Source organism: Antennarius striatus, chromosome 10, assembly GCF_040054535.1.
Source record: "Antennarius striatus isolate MH-2024 chromosome 10, ASM4005453v1, whole genome shotgun sequence".
In the NCBI taxonomy this organism is placed as follows: Eukaryota; Metazoa; Chordata; class Actinopteri; order Lophiiformes; family Antennariidae; genus Antennarius; species Antennarius striatus.
Window position 1 is genome coordinate 8,320,610 of NC_090785.1, and position 19,368 is coordinate 8,339,977.

Below are 19,368 nucleotides of genomic sequence, written 5' to 3' on the forward strand. Positions count from 1 at the left end.
TTCTGTTTTTGTGTACACATGTCCTGTTAACAACAAATCACTATCGACTCGGTGCGTTAGTTTGTCGCAATGAAAAACAGGTATTCTTCTGATGTGTAAGATTATTTCTGATAATGCGTTTACACCATTAGATGGTGTAACAATCAGCCCATGGACACACGTTATTAGATATTCAGGTTAATAATCCATTTAACAAAATATGTTGCTGTGTTTTATGTCTTTTTCATCCATGTACGGTTTTTTTTTTTTTAGAAAACAGCCAATTTGCATACTTTATATAGTTGTTCCGTATTCGTAAGTTCCACAAGAAAACTACATCGACCTGCACGATTGGCATCTTGGGTATTGTAGTTCATCTCGACATTTAACAACCTGAACGGAGTAATTGGAAAACTACATTTCTCAATCAACATTGCGCGAGCTAAATACGGAAGTGTCAGTTGCGTGTTGGAAAAAAGTTCTCTTTTTTTTTTGTTTTCACGCCAGTGTGAAAAAACCAGGACGTCGTCTTCAACTCTCATAAGAATTTCTTGAAGCCGTTTGAAGACGTCAAAGGTAACATTAATTCGTGACACGACAGCTAATGCAAGTAGCAAAACAGGCTAATTCAGACCGTTGCACCGTAACTTTCATCATACGATGAAGTGTTAGCTTGTCGTTGTTATTGTTTTAAGGTTTTATGCACACGACACACCCTTAACCAGTAAAGTTGTGCATTATTTACTTCAGTTATTAGGCGAGCTTTTCGGATATATGTAGGTTAACTTATAATATAAACTGTATCGCTTTCGTCAAGTTGTAAAAGTACATCCAAAATCAGCGTTGTTTGTGTGGCTGACGCTAACTAACAATGCAGCCGTCAGTGTGAAGGCTCAACTGGGTTTGGGTTTATGTCCAGCTGTGTTTGCTCACTGCAAATACAGATACAATTTTGTTGGGTCTTGTAGCTGCAGAATATCCGCATACGGCACAGAATGTGTGGTATGCTACTGTTGGTGCCACACCTTCTGAGGTGTGAAGTTTTGGAGCTTTGGTTATTTAAACCCCCTGCAAACTGTTATGAAAGCTCTTTCCTCAACGTGGGAGAGAAAATCCTCCCTTGAAAATGAGAACAATGAACTCGATTGAAGAAGTTAATATGAACAGCACAATGGAGAGAATTCCAAATCCAATAGCTGAAGGCGAAGGTGCAGGGCAGCCATGAGAACATACCGCAATCCACATTACTCACAGCTGAATGTTGTGTCTGGTTGGAGGAAGATCAACGCATGTCTGTCACTCATAGACAGCTTTGAGTGGGATTATCATGGGAATATCACAACCGTGTAAATCTGAAACGATAATCTGTCCTATGATTTGGGAAAAACCACAGGCATTTGTCCATTAGTCATAAAAATAAGTTGCTGTATTTAATTTTTCAACTGTGTTGTTTTTGATTTTTTTTTGTGTGTGTGTGTGTTGTGTGGTGGAAAATGTGGAATTATTCGATACGCCACAGTCACACCAGAGCAGCCTTTTTTCAAATTCTACATGAATTTTTCCGTGAAATGTCAGCGCCAGCCAACACAAAACAACAAAATCCATTCAAAGTAAGAGTTTTTTTTCTCCAAGAAATTGTAGCTGATTTGGTTTTATAAATATTGATGAATAAAACTACTAACATATACTGTAATGAAAATTTGATTGAACCAGGTTGATTGTTGCAGGTTGATTTTAATAAAACCTTTGTGCTGAATCAATGCATACTTCAATCATGTAATTGCCAAGATTTTTTTTATCAAGCAAAACTTTTCAAGTTTTCTATACTTTGACTTTTTAGCATATTTTGCAACCATGTTTATGACACCATTCATCAAAAATAGACGTAAACTAGAACCGAGGCAGTCAGAGACTGCAACATCCCTGACATACTTTCATTGATCAAAGCATTACCTTTGATTTATTTTCTTACTCACAGTGGCCTCCCTCGTATTTCTATCTTATCTGGTTCCTGAGTGTACAAAAGTTGAAATTTGACCTTGACCTAGTTTCCTCAAGGCCAATGTCAGCATCTCCTTTGCCAGCTGTGTAATGTGCTTTTTGTTTCATCTTTCTATCTGCAACGGTTGCGAAGATATTTGTTGGACAAACTAACAAATGGACGGACGAGCACACGAACACTGATCATTACAACACATTACTGCTTTGAAGTGGGATGTAATGAATCGTAACTATCTGGCAGACCTAAAACTGTTTAAACATTAATTTCCACCAAATTTTTTTGGAATGGATTTTCACAGGTATCAGTACGACTTCAGGATGGGGGTTGAACCAGGTCCAGTTCAGATTGTCACAGTGTGTAAGGAGGACCACTCCTTTTCTTTGGACACAGAGGCATTGGCTCGGGTTCTGTTGGCTCCCGCGGTCAGAGACAAAAATGTGGTGGTGCTGTCGGTGGCTGGAGCCTTCAGAAAAGGAAAGAGCTTCCTACTTGACTTTATGCTTCGTTACATGTACAGAAAGGTGAGTTACAGTATAATGTCATTGAATGTTCTCCATATTATTCTGCAGCATTTAATGGGGCTTCTTTGTTTATGAAATATTGTCACGGTGGTCACAGGGAGTCCTTCTGTCTCGTACCAGAAGTTGTGATGGTCCAGAAAACCGCTGATGATCTGTAGATGGAAGGAAAGCTTTTTAGATTCATTCCAAACCAATGTCCCTCCCAGCTCTAACATGTGAACTAACAAGTTTACTGAACAGAAGTTACGAAGAGTTAGTCATTACCTTTATGAAGCAGTGGCATCTATGCATACACCCAATGGTTTTAAAAATGTATCATTCATTTTAAGGGAAAACCTTTTCTCTATTTTTTAATTTTTGTTTTACTTTTTTTTTTTTTGGTTATGAGTTTTTCTAACAGATTTCACACTTAAAATATAGATATATGAATCCACTGCATGTCTTTTATGTGTTATGAGGACAACTTCTGCTACTTTAATGATTATGTAAGTGGGGCGCTGCATTCTGTAGTATTTTCTGAAATTGTGCAGTAAAAATAAAATCCCATGCCATTGCCGCACTAGCCATGACTGTGAAACATGACCTGGATTGTGCCATTGATATGTTGAAGGCAGGTCTGTGCTTTATGAGATACCACAGCCTGGTGGACCAGTGGCAACCACAATAGGCCTGTTTTTGTTGATTAATAAATTACAAAATATTAATATACATCATGTGAAGGTTTATAAACACAGTGTTGCATTTTGAAACTCCTCAAAGATGCCATAAATTAACCAAATAGTTTGCCTTACATTTTCTGGGCTCACTGAATAATCTATAATTGTATTAACACCATCACCCTTACTGTAGCACAACCACCAGGTCAAACAAGATGTTAGAGAGAGAAATGTTTCTGTCCTGACTGAAGTTGACCATACATAATTTACACTTGCTCCTCCTGTTGTCTTCAGGACGATTGTGTTTTCTTTGTGTAGTGCCAAATCACAACAAAAGTTATCTCAAATCACTTTCCAAAAAATATAGTTGTAAACTGTCATTTTTATTCTGTAGAGACTCACAATGCCCGTACCGGCGCTGGCCTAAAACTGATAATGTAACTTGTATTTCCACAGGGTGAGGAAGACTGGCTGGGGCGTGATGATGAGCCGCTGTCTGGATTTTCTTGGAGGGGGGGTTCAGAACCAGAAACAACCGGCATCCAGCTGTGGAGTGAAGTTTTTCCTGTTGTAAAGAGTGATGGAACAGAGGTACTTGCACAATTTATTAATGAAGAGTTATCATTGCTCCATGAACTGCTCCCAGCTAGTTCATAAGAATTTTTGCTGTGTCAGAAAATTAGTTATCTGTAGTGAGAGTATCTGGAAGGAGCCAGCAATCAGACAGCAAGACAATGCAGACAGCAATCAACAGACAAATGACAAAAACAAATTTCTTTGCTAAACAAATATCTACCAGCCCGAAGGTGCTTTCAAAACAAATTGTAAACTGGTTGACTTGTAAACAGTCCAGTCCACAGGTGCTGGCGTGTTACTAAGCACAGTTTAAGCTGTCAGGTTGCGGCTTTATGACTAAACAGTGTTAGCACATAAAAAAGGTTTTTATACATACATTGTTGTCTCCCCATAAGTCGCCATAAGTCTTGTGCAACTTTATACAAGAACGGAAATATAATACTGTCCGTGTTGCTTTGGTTATTTGAATGCTATGCTCAATGTTTTTAAACTGTTAATTTCCTTTTCTTTGAAGAAGTCTTGTCATGCAATGTGTTCATGTCAGGTCCTTGTAATGTCTCCCGGCTCCTGTAGGTGGCGGTGGTGCTAATGGACACTCAGGGAGCCTTTGATGCCCAGTCCACCGTGAAGGACTGTGCCACCATCTTTGCCCTCAGTACAATGACCAGCTCAATACAGGTGACCAAGCTCATCTTATTACCACTTAATACAACCTGTCGTTATCCTTATAATTCATGCTTACGCCATATTTCTTTTTCAGATCTACAACCTGTCTCAGAACATACAAGAAGACGATCTGCAGCAACTGCAGGTCTATTTACATTTTTATGATAAGAGTTAATCTGATAACAGTTGGTATGTGGATAAGAAACGCCTGCTCTGGTACGGTTTCTGAAATGAGTTTCAGAATTTCCACTAAAGACAAAATGATTTAGCTTTAACTCATTCCTAAGGCCAGTGGTTCCCAAAGTGGGAGGCGTGCCCCCTGGGGTAATTGTGGGAAGGGGGCAGGGTGTGCAGGAGGAATGATTGAATCAAAAATTAGCATAGCTAGCATAACTTGAACAAGTTTCTGGCAGGGGGAAATCAGAGGATGATGCTCTGCCCAGTGTCTCTCCAAGGCAATTATCTTCCACAACAGAGAAGATATGATAAAGCATATTTAGCCTTCCGTTTCACCTGAATAATAGTGGGTAACCAGGGCAGACTGCAGTGTGTGGTCTGTCTTAAAGTGCTAGCTTGTGGCAGCTTGAAGCTGAACAAGCTAAGACACCACTTGCAGACATAACGTCTAGAGCACAAAGACAACCCATTTGAGTTTTTCAGGAAAAGTTCGTGATGCTCAACAGGCTGTCTTTCCTTAAATTTGCATTGGTGTCAGCAAATTCTCAACTCGCTTCATATAAAGTTGCCTACCAGGTGGTGCAGTGTAAAATGCCACACGTTTTGTGGAGGAATGAATACTCTCTTGCGTGCATGCCTCAGTGACATGTTTCAGAAACTCAGTGAAGTGTATTTGCAGTTGCAAGACACCTCCCACATCTGGCAGATAAAATCACATCATTGGAAAAGTGGAGATGTTGCTGAAGTGAGTGAAAGATCGAAATCTGGACTCATTTGAAAACCTTAGAAATTATTTCTTCAAGACAAAAAAGCTGCAGGACACAGAGAACCCATGCATGGAAGCGCGTGTCTCTGCCCTTCAGAATAATTTCCAGAGAAAGTGACTGGATCCGTGACCCCTTCAGTACACCTGCCCACCTCTGATTCAACATGAGACTACAGTTTGAGTAAAAACACTGACTACATTTTGGATTGGAGTGAAGAAAATGTTATACCAAAGAGGGGCCCAGCAGAGAAAGTTTGGGAACCACTGCCTAAATCTTAAGTCTTAAAACAACCATTTATTAAATACCTTTTCTGCCCCTGTTAGAAACATTTTTTTTACTGGTAATTTATTAATTTATGTCATGGCTGCCTCCTCCTCACAGCTGTTCACAGAGTACGGTCGTCTTGCCATGGATGAGATCTTTCTGAAGCCCTTTCAGGTAAGAGAAATCCCTTATGTATCGTTACTGATCTCAGACATGACATTAGAGCCTTGCTGTTTGTTTTTAATATTTTAATTTTTTCTGTAATACATTTTATGTTCTTTCACAGTCTTTAATGTTCCTGATCAGAGACTGGAGCTTTCCTTACGAGTATAGCTACGGCTTCAAAGGAGGGAATGAATTCCTGGATAAACGGTTGCAGGTACCAGTCATCAACCAGCGAGCTTAATAAAAACACTTCACTAATCTTAGGTACAGAGTTGGTGATTTTAACTTACAATTGCATTGGTTTTTAAAGGTTAAGGAGGCCCAACATGAGGAGTTGCAGACAGTGAGAGAGCACATCCATTCATGTTTCACTGAAATTTCCTGCTTCTTGTTACCTCACCCTGGGCTGAAGGTCGCTACCAGCCCTTCATTTGAGGGACAGCTGATAGGTAGGATCCTCCATTTTCCGTGTACTTCTCATTTTAAAGTTGAAATTTTACAGAATATCAATGCAAAGAGTACAGGGTTAAGTTGTTGGATGTATTTATATGCTTTAGATGTGGCACCCCCTTTCAAAGAGCAGCTGAGAAACCTGATTCCTAAACTGCTGCACCCGGATCGCCTGGCTGAGAAAGAAATTAATGGAAACAAAGTGACTTGCCGGGGCATGCTCGAGTTTTTCAAGGTACTATATTTTCCGTCTGAGTTGTCTTGGTAAATTCAAACTAGTGTTTCCTCTCTAATATTTTCGTTATTGTCTGTCCAGGCTTACATCAAGATTTATCAGGGAGAAGACCTGCCACAGCCAAAGACGATGCTCATGGTACTGCGGAATTAAGATTTAGCAAACTGCTGCTATTTCCTGTTGTCTTTCTAAAAAATGTCTATCCTTCTTACCAGGCTACAGCAGAGGCCAATAACCTGGCTGCCGTGGCAACAGCCAAAGATCAATATAACAAGAACATGGAGAAGGTGGGTGCATTTTCATGTTAAAATGAAAAAAAAACCAACTTAAAGGGAACTGATGAGCCTGACTGCAGTCATGTTTTTTCTCATTACGTTTTGTTTCTTTTCTAAGGTGTGTGGAGGAGACTTGCCTTACGTGGCTCCTGACTCTCTGGTGGAAAAACACAATTTTTACTTACAAGAGGCTCTTCGCACCTTCTCCTCAACCAAGAAGATGGGAGGACAAGAGTTTTGTGACCGTTACCAAGCACAGCTAGAGGCAGAGCTGGAGGAGACATGGCAGTCACTCAGCAAGCACAATGAGGTGAAGACCTTTCAGTCTACCTGATGTAACTTTATTTATTATCTATTTCAATGTTTTTCTAAAAAAACAAAAAAATGAACCACATCTTATCAAAAATACCTAACATTCTCTAATATTCAAAACAAATATTTAAAAAATTTTAATACAACATTTTTGCATCCACTGCTGTTTTCAATTCAATGTTTTGAATTGTCCAATTTTTTCTTTGCTGTTCAAGTCAAAAAATCTCTTCAGCGCCTTCCGGACGCCTGCGGTGCTGTTTGTCCTGGTGTGCCTCCTCTATGTGTTGTCAGGAGTGTTTCTCTTCGTGGGCCTGGCGACCTTTGCCTTGGTTTGTGACTGTACTCTGGGTGCGGTCATGATGGCCATGCTGACATGGACGTTCATCCGCTACTCTGGTCGGTACCAGACTGTCGGAGGAGCCATTGACCAGGCTGCAGGTGTCGTCCTGGAGCAGGTGAGAATAACAGGGCTGGTGGCAGTGAAGTGTTGTGTACTGATGTCTGCTCTTTTTCAGAGATTTTAATTCATAATGTGATGCTGGCAACCATTGTTTTAAATACGCATACCCACAAGAGTTTGCGATGGATACAACTGGGAAGTACAGAAGTGTACTCCAGCAGTTCTAGGGATGGAAAAATAAGTTTGAAGCAAACATTGAACTCACCTGGCAAAAATGTGTAATAAAAACAACAGGAAGAGTTCCGTTTCAAAAATATCAAGTTTATATCATGGTCTGCACAAGCAGACTTCACTCTGACAGGGATGTACTGGGGAGGAACTAGTTGCAGCAATAAGATGAAAGGTTGAATTTTCTGTTGTTGTTTTTTGAACAGCCAGACTTGAAAGTGCAGGTTAAGCATGAGAATAGTTCCTCATTTAAACAATCTCTTGTGGAAGACATGCAAAATTATTTTAAAAAATAATCAAATCTTGCCATTTTTTTCTCCTCCATCAGGCTGGTTCTTGCATGAAAAAGGAATGTCAGATTTTCTGTTTGATTATGACAGACATTGGCCCACAGCTGCGTTAGTGCCACCACCAGAGAGGTGTAGTTTCTGTACTATGTTGGACCTTCTGGGAAGCAGGCTCACCTTCTCACTGATGACGCTTGATAATGCTCACCAGGCCTTTTCCCTTTCTGAAAACAACTTGGCAGTTTCCTTTTGAAACTCCACAAGTTGGGTATGACCGAAACCAAACATAAAAGCCATAGATCTTTTCATTTGTGTCTCAGTAATACAGTACAGTGACATGAATAAAGTAACTCTTTTTTTTGTCTCACTGACAAACAATTACAACCCCTTTGTATAACGTAAATCATGTAATTGTTTTCTGAAAAATTATTTACTTTTGTCAGATAAAACATTTGAAATCAGCTGCATCTAATATCAAGCAGAAATAGAAACAAAACCAAAAACTAGAGACTAAAGGCTAACAGCCCTCAGGGGTCACATAGAGTTCACTCAACTTTGCTATGCGTACTCACATGAAACCAGAAGTGGAATGAATTTCGTGAACCCAGCTCTGTCTGACATGAATGTGGAGGAAGTGGTTTGAAGTTTCACTAAATTATCTACGGCCTGTGAGAAATTCTGTGTGCAGCAGAACAACCTCTTCCTTTTTTTCTCTTTCTTTAGGCCACTGTGGTTATGAACAAGTCAAGAGGAGCAAGCACTGTTGACCTTAAAAAATCCACTTAGAGGTCCTGAAATGCGGTGATCTTGATGCAGTGTAACCAGCGCACAACACAAGCACACATTCAGAACTAAAGCCTTATAAGGCCACCCATTGGAAGTAACATGAAGCCAAATTACATTGGCACAAGTTAAACATATGATACCAACACACCAGCAACTGTATTAAGTCCATTACTCCGCCTGTCCAAGCTTATATGATGGTGTCTGGACTCATCGAAGCGGGAAGAAAGAGCTCAAACCTTACCGATATTACTCGTCTTTAACAGACACTCCAGTTACTTCTGTTCAAGTTTACATTTGGTCTTAATTGACAAGTCTATGGTTTACCTTTAAACTTACACAACATGCATCTTATTTGGTTGTGTATTTGTGAGACCGAAGTAGTCAGGGTGATTTTCAAACATTTACCTTTAAAAACGCTAGCTTTAATGCTCATGCTTAAATGCACATTCTTTGTTACTGCATTTACTCTGTTACTTATTGCCTTAAAGACGTTACATTCTGTTTGTTTTTTCTTCTTTATGCATCATAAATTAGAATTTCTAGGCAGGTTAACTGTTACTTCATGGTAGTGGGAAGACAAGTTACAATTTCTATATAGTGTAGTTGGTTCTGAATGCTGCTTGGAATGGGAAATTTGTTTGATCTCATTTGTTCTAAGTGCTTCGTCTTTATTCCATGATGGAAATGTGTTTAACTATGTAGGTTTTGACACCTTATATTAAACTACCAGTGAAATATACTCTGCAAAATTGTACAATTCCAAAGATAAGACACTATTGTAATACTCAGTGATGTTGAACTCCCAGCATAATAAAACTAGTGACCAGTCAGCCAAAGAATTAGCTTTAAATATTACTGTTGTTCTGCCTTGTATTCTTATCTCTACTTACCTCAGAAAATATAAGATTAAAAACCTAGTGCAGTGTAAACAAGAGTACATTATTACTGGAAATGTCTCAAAAAGCCATTGACCACAATTCATAACAATGGTAAACACACTTGGAACAAATTATAAGCATTGTGTTAGAATTGCCAAACAAGCACAACTAATAAGCACTAAAAACCCACAAAATAAATGGCTGAGCCATTTGTTTTTCTCTTTTAAGTAACATCACTCAAACAGATCCTGAATGGATTCAGCGGCTGTCAGAGTGCCTCTGTATGTTGATGCAGCTTCAGGGACCATTTGTAGCGTATGTTCTGAGCTCCACGTCACTGTGATGCAGTTTATAGTTGAAATTTACAATATGGCTGCTCTGAAATAGTTCATTTCACTTACTACAGCATTGCTCGTATTCCGTAAGAATTCAGAAATATGACTTCAAAAATTGATTTCATATAAAATTTCCTCAGTCCACCTCAGAAGGATTCACGCAGTGGATTTAAGGACCCTACTATTCCTAAAATCTCTAATATGATGATGAAATTCAGATTCTTTCATGGAGCATTGGATAGTGAGGTGGAGTTTTTGCTTTCTTCAGACAGGAAGATATAATGCTACAACATTGTATTATAGAGCAAAAGTTGACTCCTCACATGTTGGGATTTATAATAAACACAAAAACACATGAAGATGTAGGTATGAGACATAGGAAGACCGAGTCAAAAAAGAAAGAGTATTAGAGACTCTCCTAATTGATGATTTTCAACTTTTTTTTTTTTGCACATTCCATGTTTGTACCATTCCACCAGAGGAGGGCACTTTGGGATGTACAAATACTTACTCTTGCACTATCCTTCCTCTTCAGTGCTTTTTGCACATAGCTCAGTCCAAAAGTGGAATAAATGCATGCAATACTGTATTAGCAGCAAATGTAATCATCTGCAGAGCAATTGTGGCCTTGCCTTGAGAAATGCTGTTTTGTAGAGAACAAATAAAAGTTTGAAGCTGTTGGTTTCTTTCCAATCTGTTTTTTTCGATGGGTTCATGAACAATGAAGTAAAAATGTTGTTTTTGTTTGATTCAATTATCCTAGTTATAATTTATAAAAACATTCATATGCAGTATCAACAGTAGGTCTAATGTAGAGTAGGAAGAGTGAAATGTTATATACTAAACTATGAATTATTCTATCATTGCACTCAAGCCATAGCATGCTATGATGTCACCATGGTAACGTTCCTTTATTTGGATGTGCCTCAAACAAAGTTATACGTAATTCCATGGCCCTGATTGGATCATATGTTTATCATCAGTACTTGATACTATTAGAAAAATATGATATTCCATAATGGCTGGTATAGATCTTTTTAATATGTTTTACCTTTCACAGACACATGCATTCAGTTTGGGATCTGCATTTTCCCAGCTACATAGTGTTTACCCATCCCTGTTTCCCCAAATACACATTGTCCTCACAATATATAATTTATTGACAAGAATAGATGTAGAATAGTGGGGTTCACATGAGTTTTCTGTACCTGAATATTTTTAATTTTGCTATCAAATTGTGTGGGCACAAATTCCCCATCTTACATTATTGAATAATCTAAAACACTCAACCTGAATATTCATCTTCCTCAGATCAGCTTCAACACTGGACAAAATCTAGTTTTTAAATATGTCCCACACCAGTTGTTGACAGAACTAATATGTCAAGAGTGAAAATAAACACTGTTTCAGTATGTGTTTTTTATACAGCGTAATAAATTTATTTACAGTTATGTTTTGTGCTTAATAATATCCAACATGTCAGCTGGGAGAATATGGTTACAGCATCATTTCATTCAGTGCAGAATGTGTTTTCAGCTCCCTGCTTGTCGACTCGTCCTCCTTCCTACTAGGCAGTAGGAAGTCTGCCGCTGCTCCTCATCCTCACACAGCCTCTCTGTCTCTCTCTCCCATCCACCAGATGCCATGCACAAAAATCCGCTACAGCAAATTTCGTGTCCCTTGTTTCCATATATGGTGATGAGCGTCGGGGCCCGACCCTCGTGCTGTGAGCGAGGCGCGTGCACCGGCGGCCGCGGCTCACCGTTCGCTTCCATATTTGGAAGTGAGTCCAACAAAAACCGCTCGGAGGGGAGGGGAGAGTTTGAAAGGGAGGAGTGAGGGGGAAGGAGAAAGGAAGAATTTCTCTCTGTGTCCGACTGGCTGCTGAGTGTCGACCAATGCAGCGGCAAATAGAATCATCCATCACGCGATAATTAATTGCACACATTTTTAAACTGTCAGTGAGATTACAGTGCAGGTTTTATAGGACTCTTCACAGTTTGATAGCATGTTATAATAATAATAATAAAGTAAGTGTCACCATATTTAATTGTAATCTGTCTAATTCCAAATATGAATCAAGAATCAATGGTGCACACGCAAGTTTCCTGATCATTCTTGAGAATAAAGAATATAAGGTGATATCACAGGAAAAGGACAATAGACATAATGAGAATTTTTTAAAAATATAATAACGGAGTGTTGTTTTCCACATAATCATGCCAAATAGTATCCCCTTTTAATGACACTTGAAATGTGGAACTTTTGTTTTTATGGTGTTGTGTTGCCTATTCAGTGTGTGAGACACTGCACTAAAATTATCAAATAATTCTACATCCCTCTTTTTTCAACCACATGCGACAAATATTTAGGTCAATATTACCACTAAAGAGAAGTCGTGGTTGACCACCGTGCACGCCCGCTCGTGCACGTCTGTAAGGTCGGTGCCGCGCTTTGAAGCGCATCCACGTCGCGCATCCAGTCTGGGAGCGAGCTCTACAATTCATCATCATTGTCCATTCAGTTTCTAACCAGACGCTGACCTACTCAGAACTGCTGCAATGGTAAGTCTACTAGCCTTCACGCTGTACACTGTAGCTAGTTTGACAGTAATAGAAACTTCACGTATAGATTAAGGAATGTTCGTGGTGAATTTGTGTTAATTTTTTAGCTCATTGATTATGTTTTGGCATCAGACCTAGTAAACCGCTCTTGTGCCGCAGTAGCCGCTGCTAGCGCTAATGCTAGGCAGCAAACAGCTTTGCTATCCGAAAGGTTAGGCAGCCATTTGTGCTTTTAGATTTCAATTAAATTACACTTGAATTTAACTGCCTTTTTTTTTTTTTTTTTTTTTTTTTTTACAAGATTGTTGTAATAGACATGGGAAAAAAAATATCTAACATTCCGTAACAACTAGCGCAATATCACCCACGTCCCTAGTTTCACCGAGCAACAAGAGTTTGTACTGTATAAGCATTCACACCGTTATTATGACCCGGTTACGTCCGGGTGATAATGCAGCGGGTTTCCGTTATTTTGCTCTTTCTACTCGGTGCCTCTACACAATAGCGGCGTAGCGTCGGCTGGCAGGTGCAGCGTCGCCTCGGGCTAGCACTTATCATGCTAACGGTATTGTTAGCTGGGCTAGCTTAGGTTAGCAACGGCAGAAAATGACAGCCGTTCTGGAGCTAACTGTGATTTTGTCGCTCTTTGTCTGTAACGGTTCACGGCTTCGTCGCTACTAGCATTGCGGACGCAGGCTGTGTACGTGCTGTAAAACAAATCGCTCTCAATTCATTGTCATACTAGATGGTTAATTTGTGTGTTTCTGGACGAGTTAACCTCTGCCACAAAATGAATGAATTGACAAACGAACGGAGCGTTTAGAATTTCCTTATATAGCAAGCTAGCGCTCACATGTGCGTATGCTGCATTCACGGCCCCACCCTGAATTTGGTGCAAAGACCATTTTAGTTGGTGTGGAATTATTACGATTCCACAATTCTATTTGTTGTTCTGTAATTTGACATGCCCTCACGTTGACCCGAACCAGTGATAATGTAGCAGACATTTGTCGGAATTGTCACCGTTATGTAATGCAGTTTGGTGGCTGGATCCGCTAACGGGAGCTAACGGGCCGCTGTCTGTGCGTCTTAATCGTACGGATTTGCGCGTCTTCCTTCTTTTTTGCTGTCATTTACATCCGTTCAGATTCACCCTGAGCTCGTTACATTTGGGAGTTAGCAGATGGATTCCTTTTAAGTATTACTGCATTGTCATCAGCACTGTAAAAAGACAACGGATAGAAAACAATGCCTTAAAAATCATACTAGTACCTCATAGCTGTAATCTATTATTGTAATCTATTATTATGTATTACAATTTAGTGTTAACGTCCGTCTTATTTATTGATGACTGCAGGATTTCTAGCCTGACATCAACTAAATCTGCCTGTGGCACACCATTACTATGGCCTTTTTAAAGAATAAGTAATGGCACTTGCAGGCGAAATTTGTCTTTTATTTTGTTATCACCAATTGTTTTAGAAATTTAAAAAATTGGGCTGTAAATTAAATTAGTGTTGAGTCACTTGTACCTTGTCTCCTGTAAAACGGTATCAGTGATTGAGATTAGATAAAAGTAAAAGCAAAAAGATCACCATGGTGGCATTAAAGTCCCACAGCAACTGGAAAACAGGAACCGGGTTAAAGTGAGTGGAAACATGAAGGTTTTTTTTTACTTTAATAGGTCTAATCTTTTTTTTGTGTATGGAACAATGAAACATACTGAACATGTAGTCATAGTGATTTCTTAGGGATAATCAGTGAGACATGCAGTGACACAGATGGGTGCAGTCATAATGTAAATATATAAAAACTGGTTTGGCTGAAATATTTTTGAAACAGATTTTGAGGTTATTTGAAGGAACATGAAAACCTATCAAGTACAGTTTTTTTAATTGAAAATTGAAGTTAAGGAAGTGGGCAAATTTGTTTGCTGGTTAATTATTACTCTGAAATTCACTGTTATCTCATTCAGGTCTTTTACGCCTTGAGCAAACACATAGTGCTGCCTGTGCTGTGAGGTTCCTTTTGTTTCCCGTCTTCCCGGTCCCATTATTTCCTTTTCATTGTCCCCCCCCCCATTGATGTGTTACTGGGGCTGGTAGATAGCAGTTTTCTTCCATCTTCTCCTGAGGCAGCATTTTCCTGTGAAGGGTGCCTTAAGCAGAGTCAGAAGACCTGATTCAGTGGGTTTGAGGAGCAGCTGTGACTGCGATGTGACTTGAATCCTACAGAAGCCTCATTGTCTTTGAATGAACCCTGCACTGAAACACTGAATTCATGGCCGCACCCTCACCCACACGGTCATCTTTATGGTAGAGTCACATGGTTATTCTTGCATTTGCGGAAATAAGTTCTTCCATTGTATGTGACATTGTGACAGAAACATAGACACACCTGCTCTCTGTACAGATGATTATTCATGTTCAGGCTGGACTTTGGACACACAGTTCTTTATTTGTCCTAAAGTATTCCAGTTTGAGCTTATGCATGATAAAATGATTGAAAGTAAAAAAACATTGTATAGACTGAACTTTTCATGTTGCACTGATGTATACCAAATATATTACATAGAGTGTTATTCTTAGATTTAAGTACTCAACTTGAGTCTTCCACCACCACCCTGAGCAGGGCTAACAGCTTGTATTTCAATCTCTTATCAGTCTGCCTCGTAAGGAGCATTCCTGCTTTGTGTGTGTGTGCGTGTGCACAGGGGTGTATGTGCTTGCGCTTGTGTGTGTGTGATAATCATAATGCCACCCTTTCAGGCTTTTTTTCACACTCTGTTGTATTTGCCTTGCTAAAGTCAACACTTATGACCTGGTGAAACTGACGTTAGCTGATGGATCATTCAGACACAACTTTTGCTAAAGGAGCGTTGCAGCTGACAAATTACTTTTTGCTATTGTTCAGTATGTCAGTTATTTTCTGAGGGCGGTCATTTGTTTAATATCACATCACAACTTTCCAGAGTCCTTATTTTCAAAGCAGCAAATATTTATTTTTGATAACCTTGTGAATCCAGTGAGTTTATAGTGTATCTACAGACACTTCAAGTGACTTGGCCCTTAAGCGTTATAAATGTGAACGTAAACGTCTTGGTGTCTTCATTAAAACTTTTTGTTTTCTGTTATAATGTGTCAACTGTTATCCTTTTTATTCATGTGGTAGCTGCATTAATGACTTGACTTTCATTATGGGTTGAATTGTTTACTGATGGAAACTTGGTATCAGTTTAGGTTAGCTAATCCTGCTCTAAATAAAAATTCAAACATTTGGTTTTAGATTTTTGAAGACGACCATATTTGGACATGATTATTTTGGAAAACTTTGATTGTGTTGGTCAATCCTTTTGCTCTTATTGACTGTTGTACTGTTAAAGCTCGATTATGTTGTTGTTGTTGTTGTTTTTTTCATATTACCAGAGTTATGAATCAATCATGGGTCATGAAAATGGTACGGGATCATTCAAACAAATATTCTGTTAAGACCCCTTGAATTATGATTGTAAGGAAGTTTCAGTCATACCCAAAATCTGCCAGGTATTCTAGTGCATAGATCCAGAATTAAGTCATAAATGTAAAAACTCAAATAACAATTTGTCTCCTCCACAGGCCTCCGGTGTGAAAGTCACAGATGACGTTATTGCAGTCTTCAACGATATGAAGGTGCGTAAGGCTCAGGCGAATGAGGATGAGAAAAGGAAGAGGAAGAAGGCCATTCTGTTCTGCATTAGCAAGGACCTCAAGAATATCGTTCTGGATGACGGCAAAGAGATCCTGCTCGGTGACTTGGGAACCACCGTCCAGGATCCCTATCAGCACTTTGTGAAGATGCTTCCTCCAGACGACTGCCGCTACGCCCTGTATGACGCCACGTATGAGACCAAAGAAACCAAGAAGGAGGACCTGGTCTTCATCTTCTGGTGAGTTGTTGTCAGACATCGAAGGTTTCATGACAATCATTAACTCACTGGCTACCAATGACAACTATAGATGTCAACTCCGTGTTTCAAAGCGGAGGGCTGGGGGACCTTCTTGTCGAGATAGTCAGTGAAAATCAGGCTTCTAATCATGGAGTTTAGCGTCATGACAACTGATCCAGTTACCGAACAGAGTATCAGTGGAAGATAATTCAAAAAAGTGTTCGTATGTCAGCGAGCACAAAAGGTGTTGGTTTGAGCAGGAAAAAAAAACATAAATGTCTGGCGTGTCGGAGAAAGTCTACCAACGGAGAGCAATTGCTCCAAAGAGCTGGCAGCCAATGAGTTAAGATGATGTTTGACTGTAATAACCCTCCCTCCTCTTGCAGGGCTCCAGATTCTGCCCCCTTGAAGAGCAAGATGATTTATGCCAGCTCAAAAGATGCAATCAAGAGAAAGTTTGAAGGTAAATATGAACATAAACCCCATTAAACACATGTAACCCATGGCTGGAAATGAAAGATGCACTCAGAGAATTATCCCTCAGACCCAGAGGGTACTACAGAGGATCTGTACATCCTGTAGCTTGTCTGGCCCGGAACCTAATGTTTGGTTTGTGGTTTAAGTAACTTCAGGGTTAAGTCTGGGTGCTCAGTGCGATGACACCAGTTCCCCTTTTAGCAGCGTGGCAACTAGAGCTGTACATCTATCGTGTTCTGCAGCTGGCTGAGAGATAACAGATCAAAACATTGAATAGCACAGCCTGCTGTCCAATCAGATCTCTGGAGAACAATGTTATTGTTCAGAAGATCCAGGAAGCTCTGGGCAGTTTTACCCTGGGTAGGAGGAGCCCTTCTGGTTTCTGTTAATATTGTTTCCTGTTGCCTAAAGCAAAGTCACGGTGCTTTTTTTTTTTGTTTGGGTTTTTTTTGTGTGTGTTTTTTTAAACCGATATCTTACATTAGATACTGGTGAAAAGTTTTATTAGGTCATGACAGCATCTCTTCATATTCTGCTTTTAATTCGATGAGCTGAATTCTGAGAGGATAATGCAAGGGAGTTGATAAAACACACAAATATAATTCTGTCGTATTACATAGGCAGATATGCATCTACACAATTTTGATTTCTTTGTTCTTCCAGTCTTCCTCTTCCAAATGTATCGCTTAAGCCTGGATTATCTGTCAAACTTATGTCTGATATTATAGTCTGCTGTTAAATCTACTGATATAGTTAACCTCTCATGTGACTCTCATAATGTCTTAAAGTAACCATTAGCTTTAACTCACCATCTCTCATCTATTGTTAGAGTTGGTTTCGCACGAGTTGACTTTAGAGCTTTAAATCACAATGTGGAGGACAGATTTGTGTAGTCATATTACTCTATGCTTTTTGTATTGCTTGAAATGACCAATAAGACACTTATCAGCTACAATCAGACCTCTCACATATTAGTTGTGCCCGATACATCTACTATTGGCTGTTATACCCAACGTAAGAGTCCAAAAACCTTTGTCAGTGGCTATTTTCTACTATTTTGTTCATGAATGGTGTCACCATATCATTTTTATTAGAAAAAAATATTTTATGATTCATATCCGTTTATTACCTCCACTGCTGCTACTAGATGTTGATCAGATCGGCTGACTAGATGCACAGGTGTCATACTTATCAAAAAGTGTTTAATTAAAGTGAGAATAAGATCAATTTCATTTTCCTAAAATCTTTTTCAATGTTGTAATTCTAAAATTTTTCCACCTGCAGGTATTAAGCACGAGTGGCAGGTGAATGGTTTGGAAGACCTCAAAGATCGGCACACCCTAGCAGAAAAGCTTGGTGGCTCTTCAGTAGTCAGCCTGGAAGGAAGCCCTATATAAATACCCCACCCCCACCCCCACCCCTCCTACCGGCTTCGATTGTTGAGGCCTTTCAGACACATCCGTTTGGGTTTAGCTGTTCATCATTCCAGATTGATGTGGATCAAAAGCAGAACCAGCAATTGTGGGACTTCGTGGGTGGGTTTAGGGTAGAGTGACAAAAAAAATGAGTAAACAAAATTCAACAAATGCAGACTTGTTATTCCAGTTAGTACAGCATCAAGAATATGTACAGTACGTAACTCACACCAAGGAACAAATTGAACTATGACTGAAGGATGATAAATTTAAATACACATATTGTTCATGTTTGTGGACAGGTTTTTGTTCTTTCCTGGTTCTGTTTGAATGATTGCAGGGGGAGAAAGAAAGGGACTGGAAAAAAAAGCTTACATTTTCCAACCATTGATTCCTGATAAATAATCATTCCTATGGTTTTTGTTTTCTTTTTTCTTTTTTTTTTGGGCCAAACTTCTAGTTAAGTTTTGTACGTGTGTGTAGTTGAGACTAGGTGAAGTATAAACTAATTCACTTGATTGCACAAGATGTAACAAAACTTTTTCTGTGGGAGCGCGGTTATAAATATAAATATATTTTTTGTTATTGTTTTTTTTTCCTCCCTTTTTAAACATGCAAATTCCAAAACTTGAATGATTCCTTTTTTTTTTCCAGTTCTGGGTCAGAAAACCATTACATTTGATGTAGTAAATGGACAACATTCCTTGTATTTGTTAAAAGCAGCTTCCTCTTGACTGAAAATTGGTGTTATGAAGGTTTGATGGGGAGTGATGTGTTTTTGAAAGACTAGCGGTCAGAGTTGAGACTGAATATTGAATGGTTGATGTTTTGTATTGTCTCCTTATCTCTAATAAAAAGCACTAAACTACTGATTTGTTTGGCTCTTTCTACCCTTTGTTACTTGTGAAACTACTGTTTTGACATCTTGGGGACGGTCATAAAACTCAAATACTCTATTAACTTTCACGGAACACCAGAAACATCAAATAGTTACACTCAAAATTTGAACCCAAATTTTGCCTGTTTTT

At 39.2% G+C, this 19,368-nt stretch overlaps 2 protein-coding genes across 2 annotated transcripts; both read left to right on the forward strand.

Annotated features, from left to right (window-relative positions):
• Nucleotides 1–427: 427 nt before the first annotated feature.
• atl3 (atlastin 3) lies at nt 428–10,637 on the forward strand. Its single transcript, XM_068325986.1, has 14 exons — nt 428–555; nt 2,280–2,502; nt 3,615–3,749; nt 4,308–4,412; nt 4,495–4,545; nt 5,726–5,782; nt 5,895–5,987; nt 6,084–6,222; nt 6,331–6,458; nt 6,540–6,596; nt 6,674–6,745; nt 6,852–7,043; nt 7,261–7,500; nt 8,684–10,637. Exons 2-14 carry the CDS (start codon nt 2,299–2,301, stop codon nt 8,744–8,746), a joined length of 1,536 nt encoding a protein of 511 aa, XP_068182087.1. The 5' UTR covers nt 428–555; nt 2,280–2,298; the 3' UTR covers nt 8,747–10,637.
• Nucleotides 10,638–12,370: 1,733 nt separating this feature from the next.
• On the forward strand, nt 12,371–19,212 carry cfl1 (cofilin 1). The gene is made up of 4 exons (XM_068325888.1): nt 12,371–12,523; nt 16,138–16,448; nt 16,835–16,911; nt 18,210–19,212. The coding sequence occupies exons 1-4, from the start codon at nt 12,521–12,523 to the stop codon at nt 18,320–18,322; spliced, it is 504 nt and encodes a 167-aa protein (XP_068181989.1). The 5' UTR covers nt 12,371–12,520; the 3' UTR covers nt 18,323–19,212.
• The last annotated feature ends 156 nt before the right edge of the window (nt 19,213–19,368 follow it).

Bases quoted from the DNA above. Each gene is read 5' to 3' on its own strand.
- atl3 (XM_068325986.1), top strand. From the start codon at position 2,299: ATGGGGGTTGAACCAGGTCCAGTTCAGATTGTCACAGTGTGTAAGGAG. The intron at 3,750-4,307 runs GTACTTGCACAA...CGGCTCCTGTAG, and splicing joins TAAAGAGTGATGGAACAGAG to GTGGCGGTGGTGCTAATGGA. The intron at 6,459-6,539 runs GTACTATATTTT...TTGTCTGTCCAG, and splicing joins GCATGCTCGAGTTTTTCAAG to GCTTACATCAAGATTTATCA.
- cfl1 (XM_068325888.1), top strand. The intron at 16,449-16,834 runs GTGAGTTGTTGT...CTCCTCTTGCAG, and splicing joins GACCTGGTCTTCATCTTCTG to GGCTCCAGATTCTGCCCCCT. The intron at 16,912-18,209 runs GTAAATATGAAC...TTCCACCTGCAG, and splicing joins AATCAAGAGAAAGTTTGAAG to GTATTAAGCACGAGTGGCAG.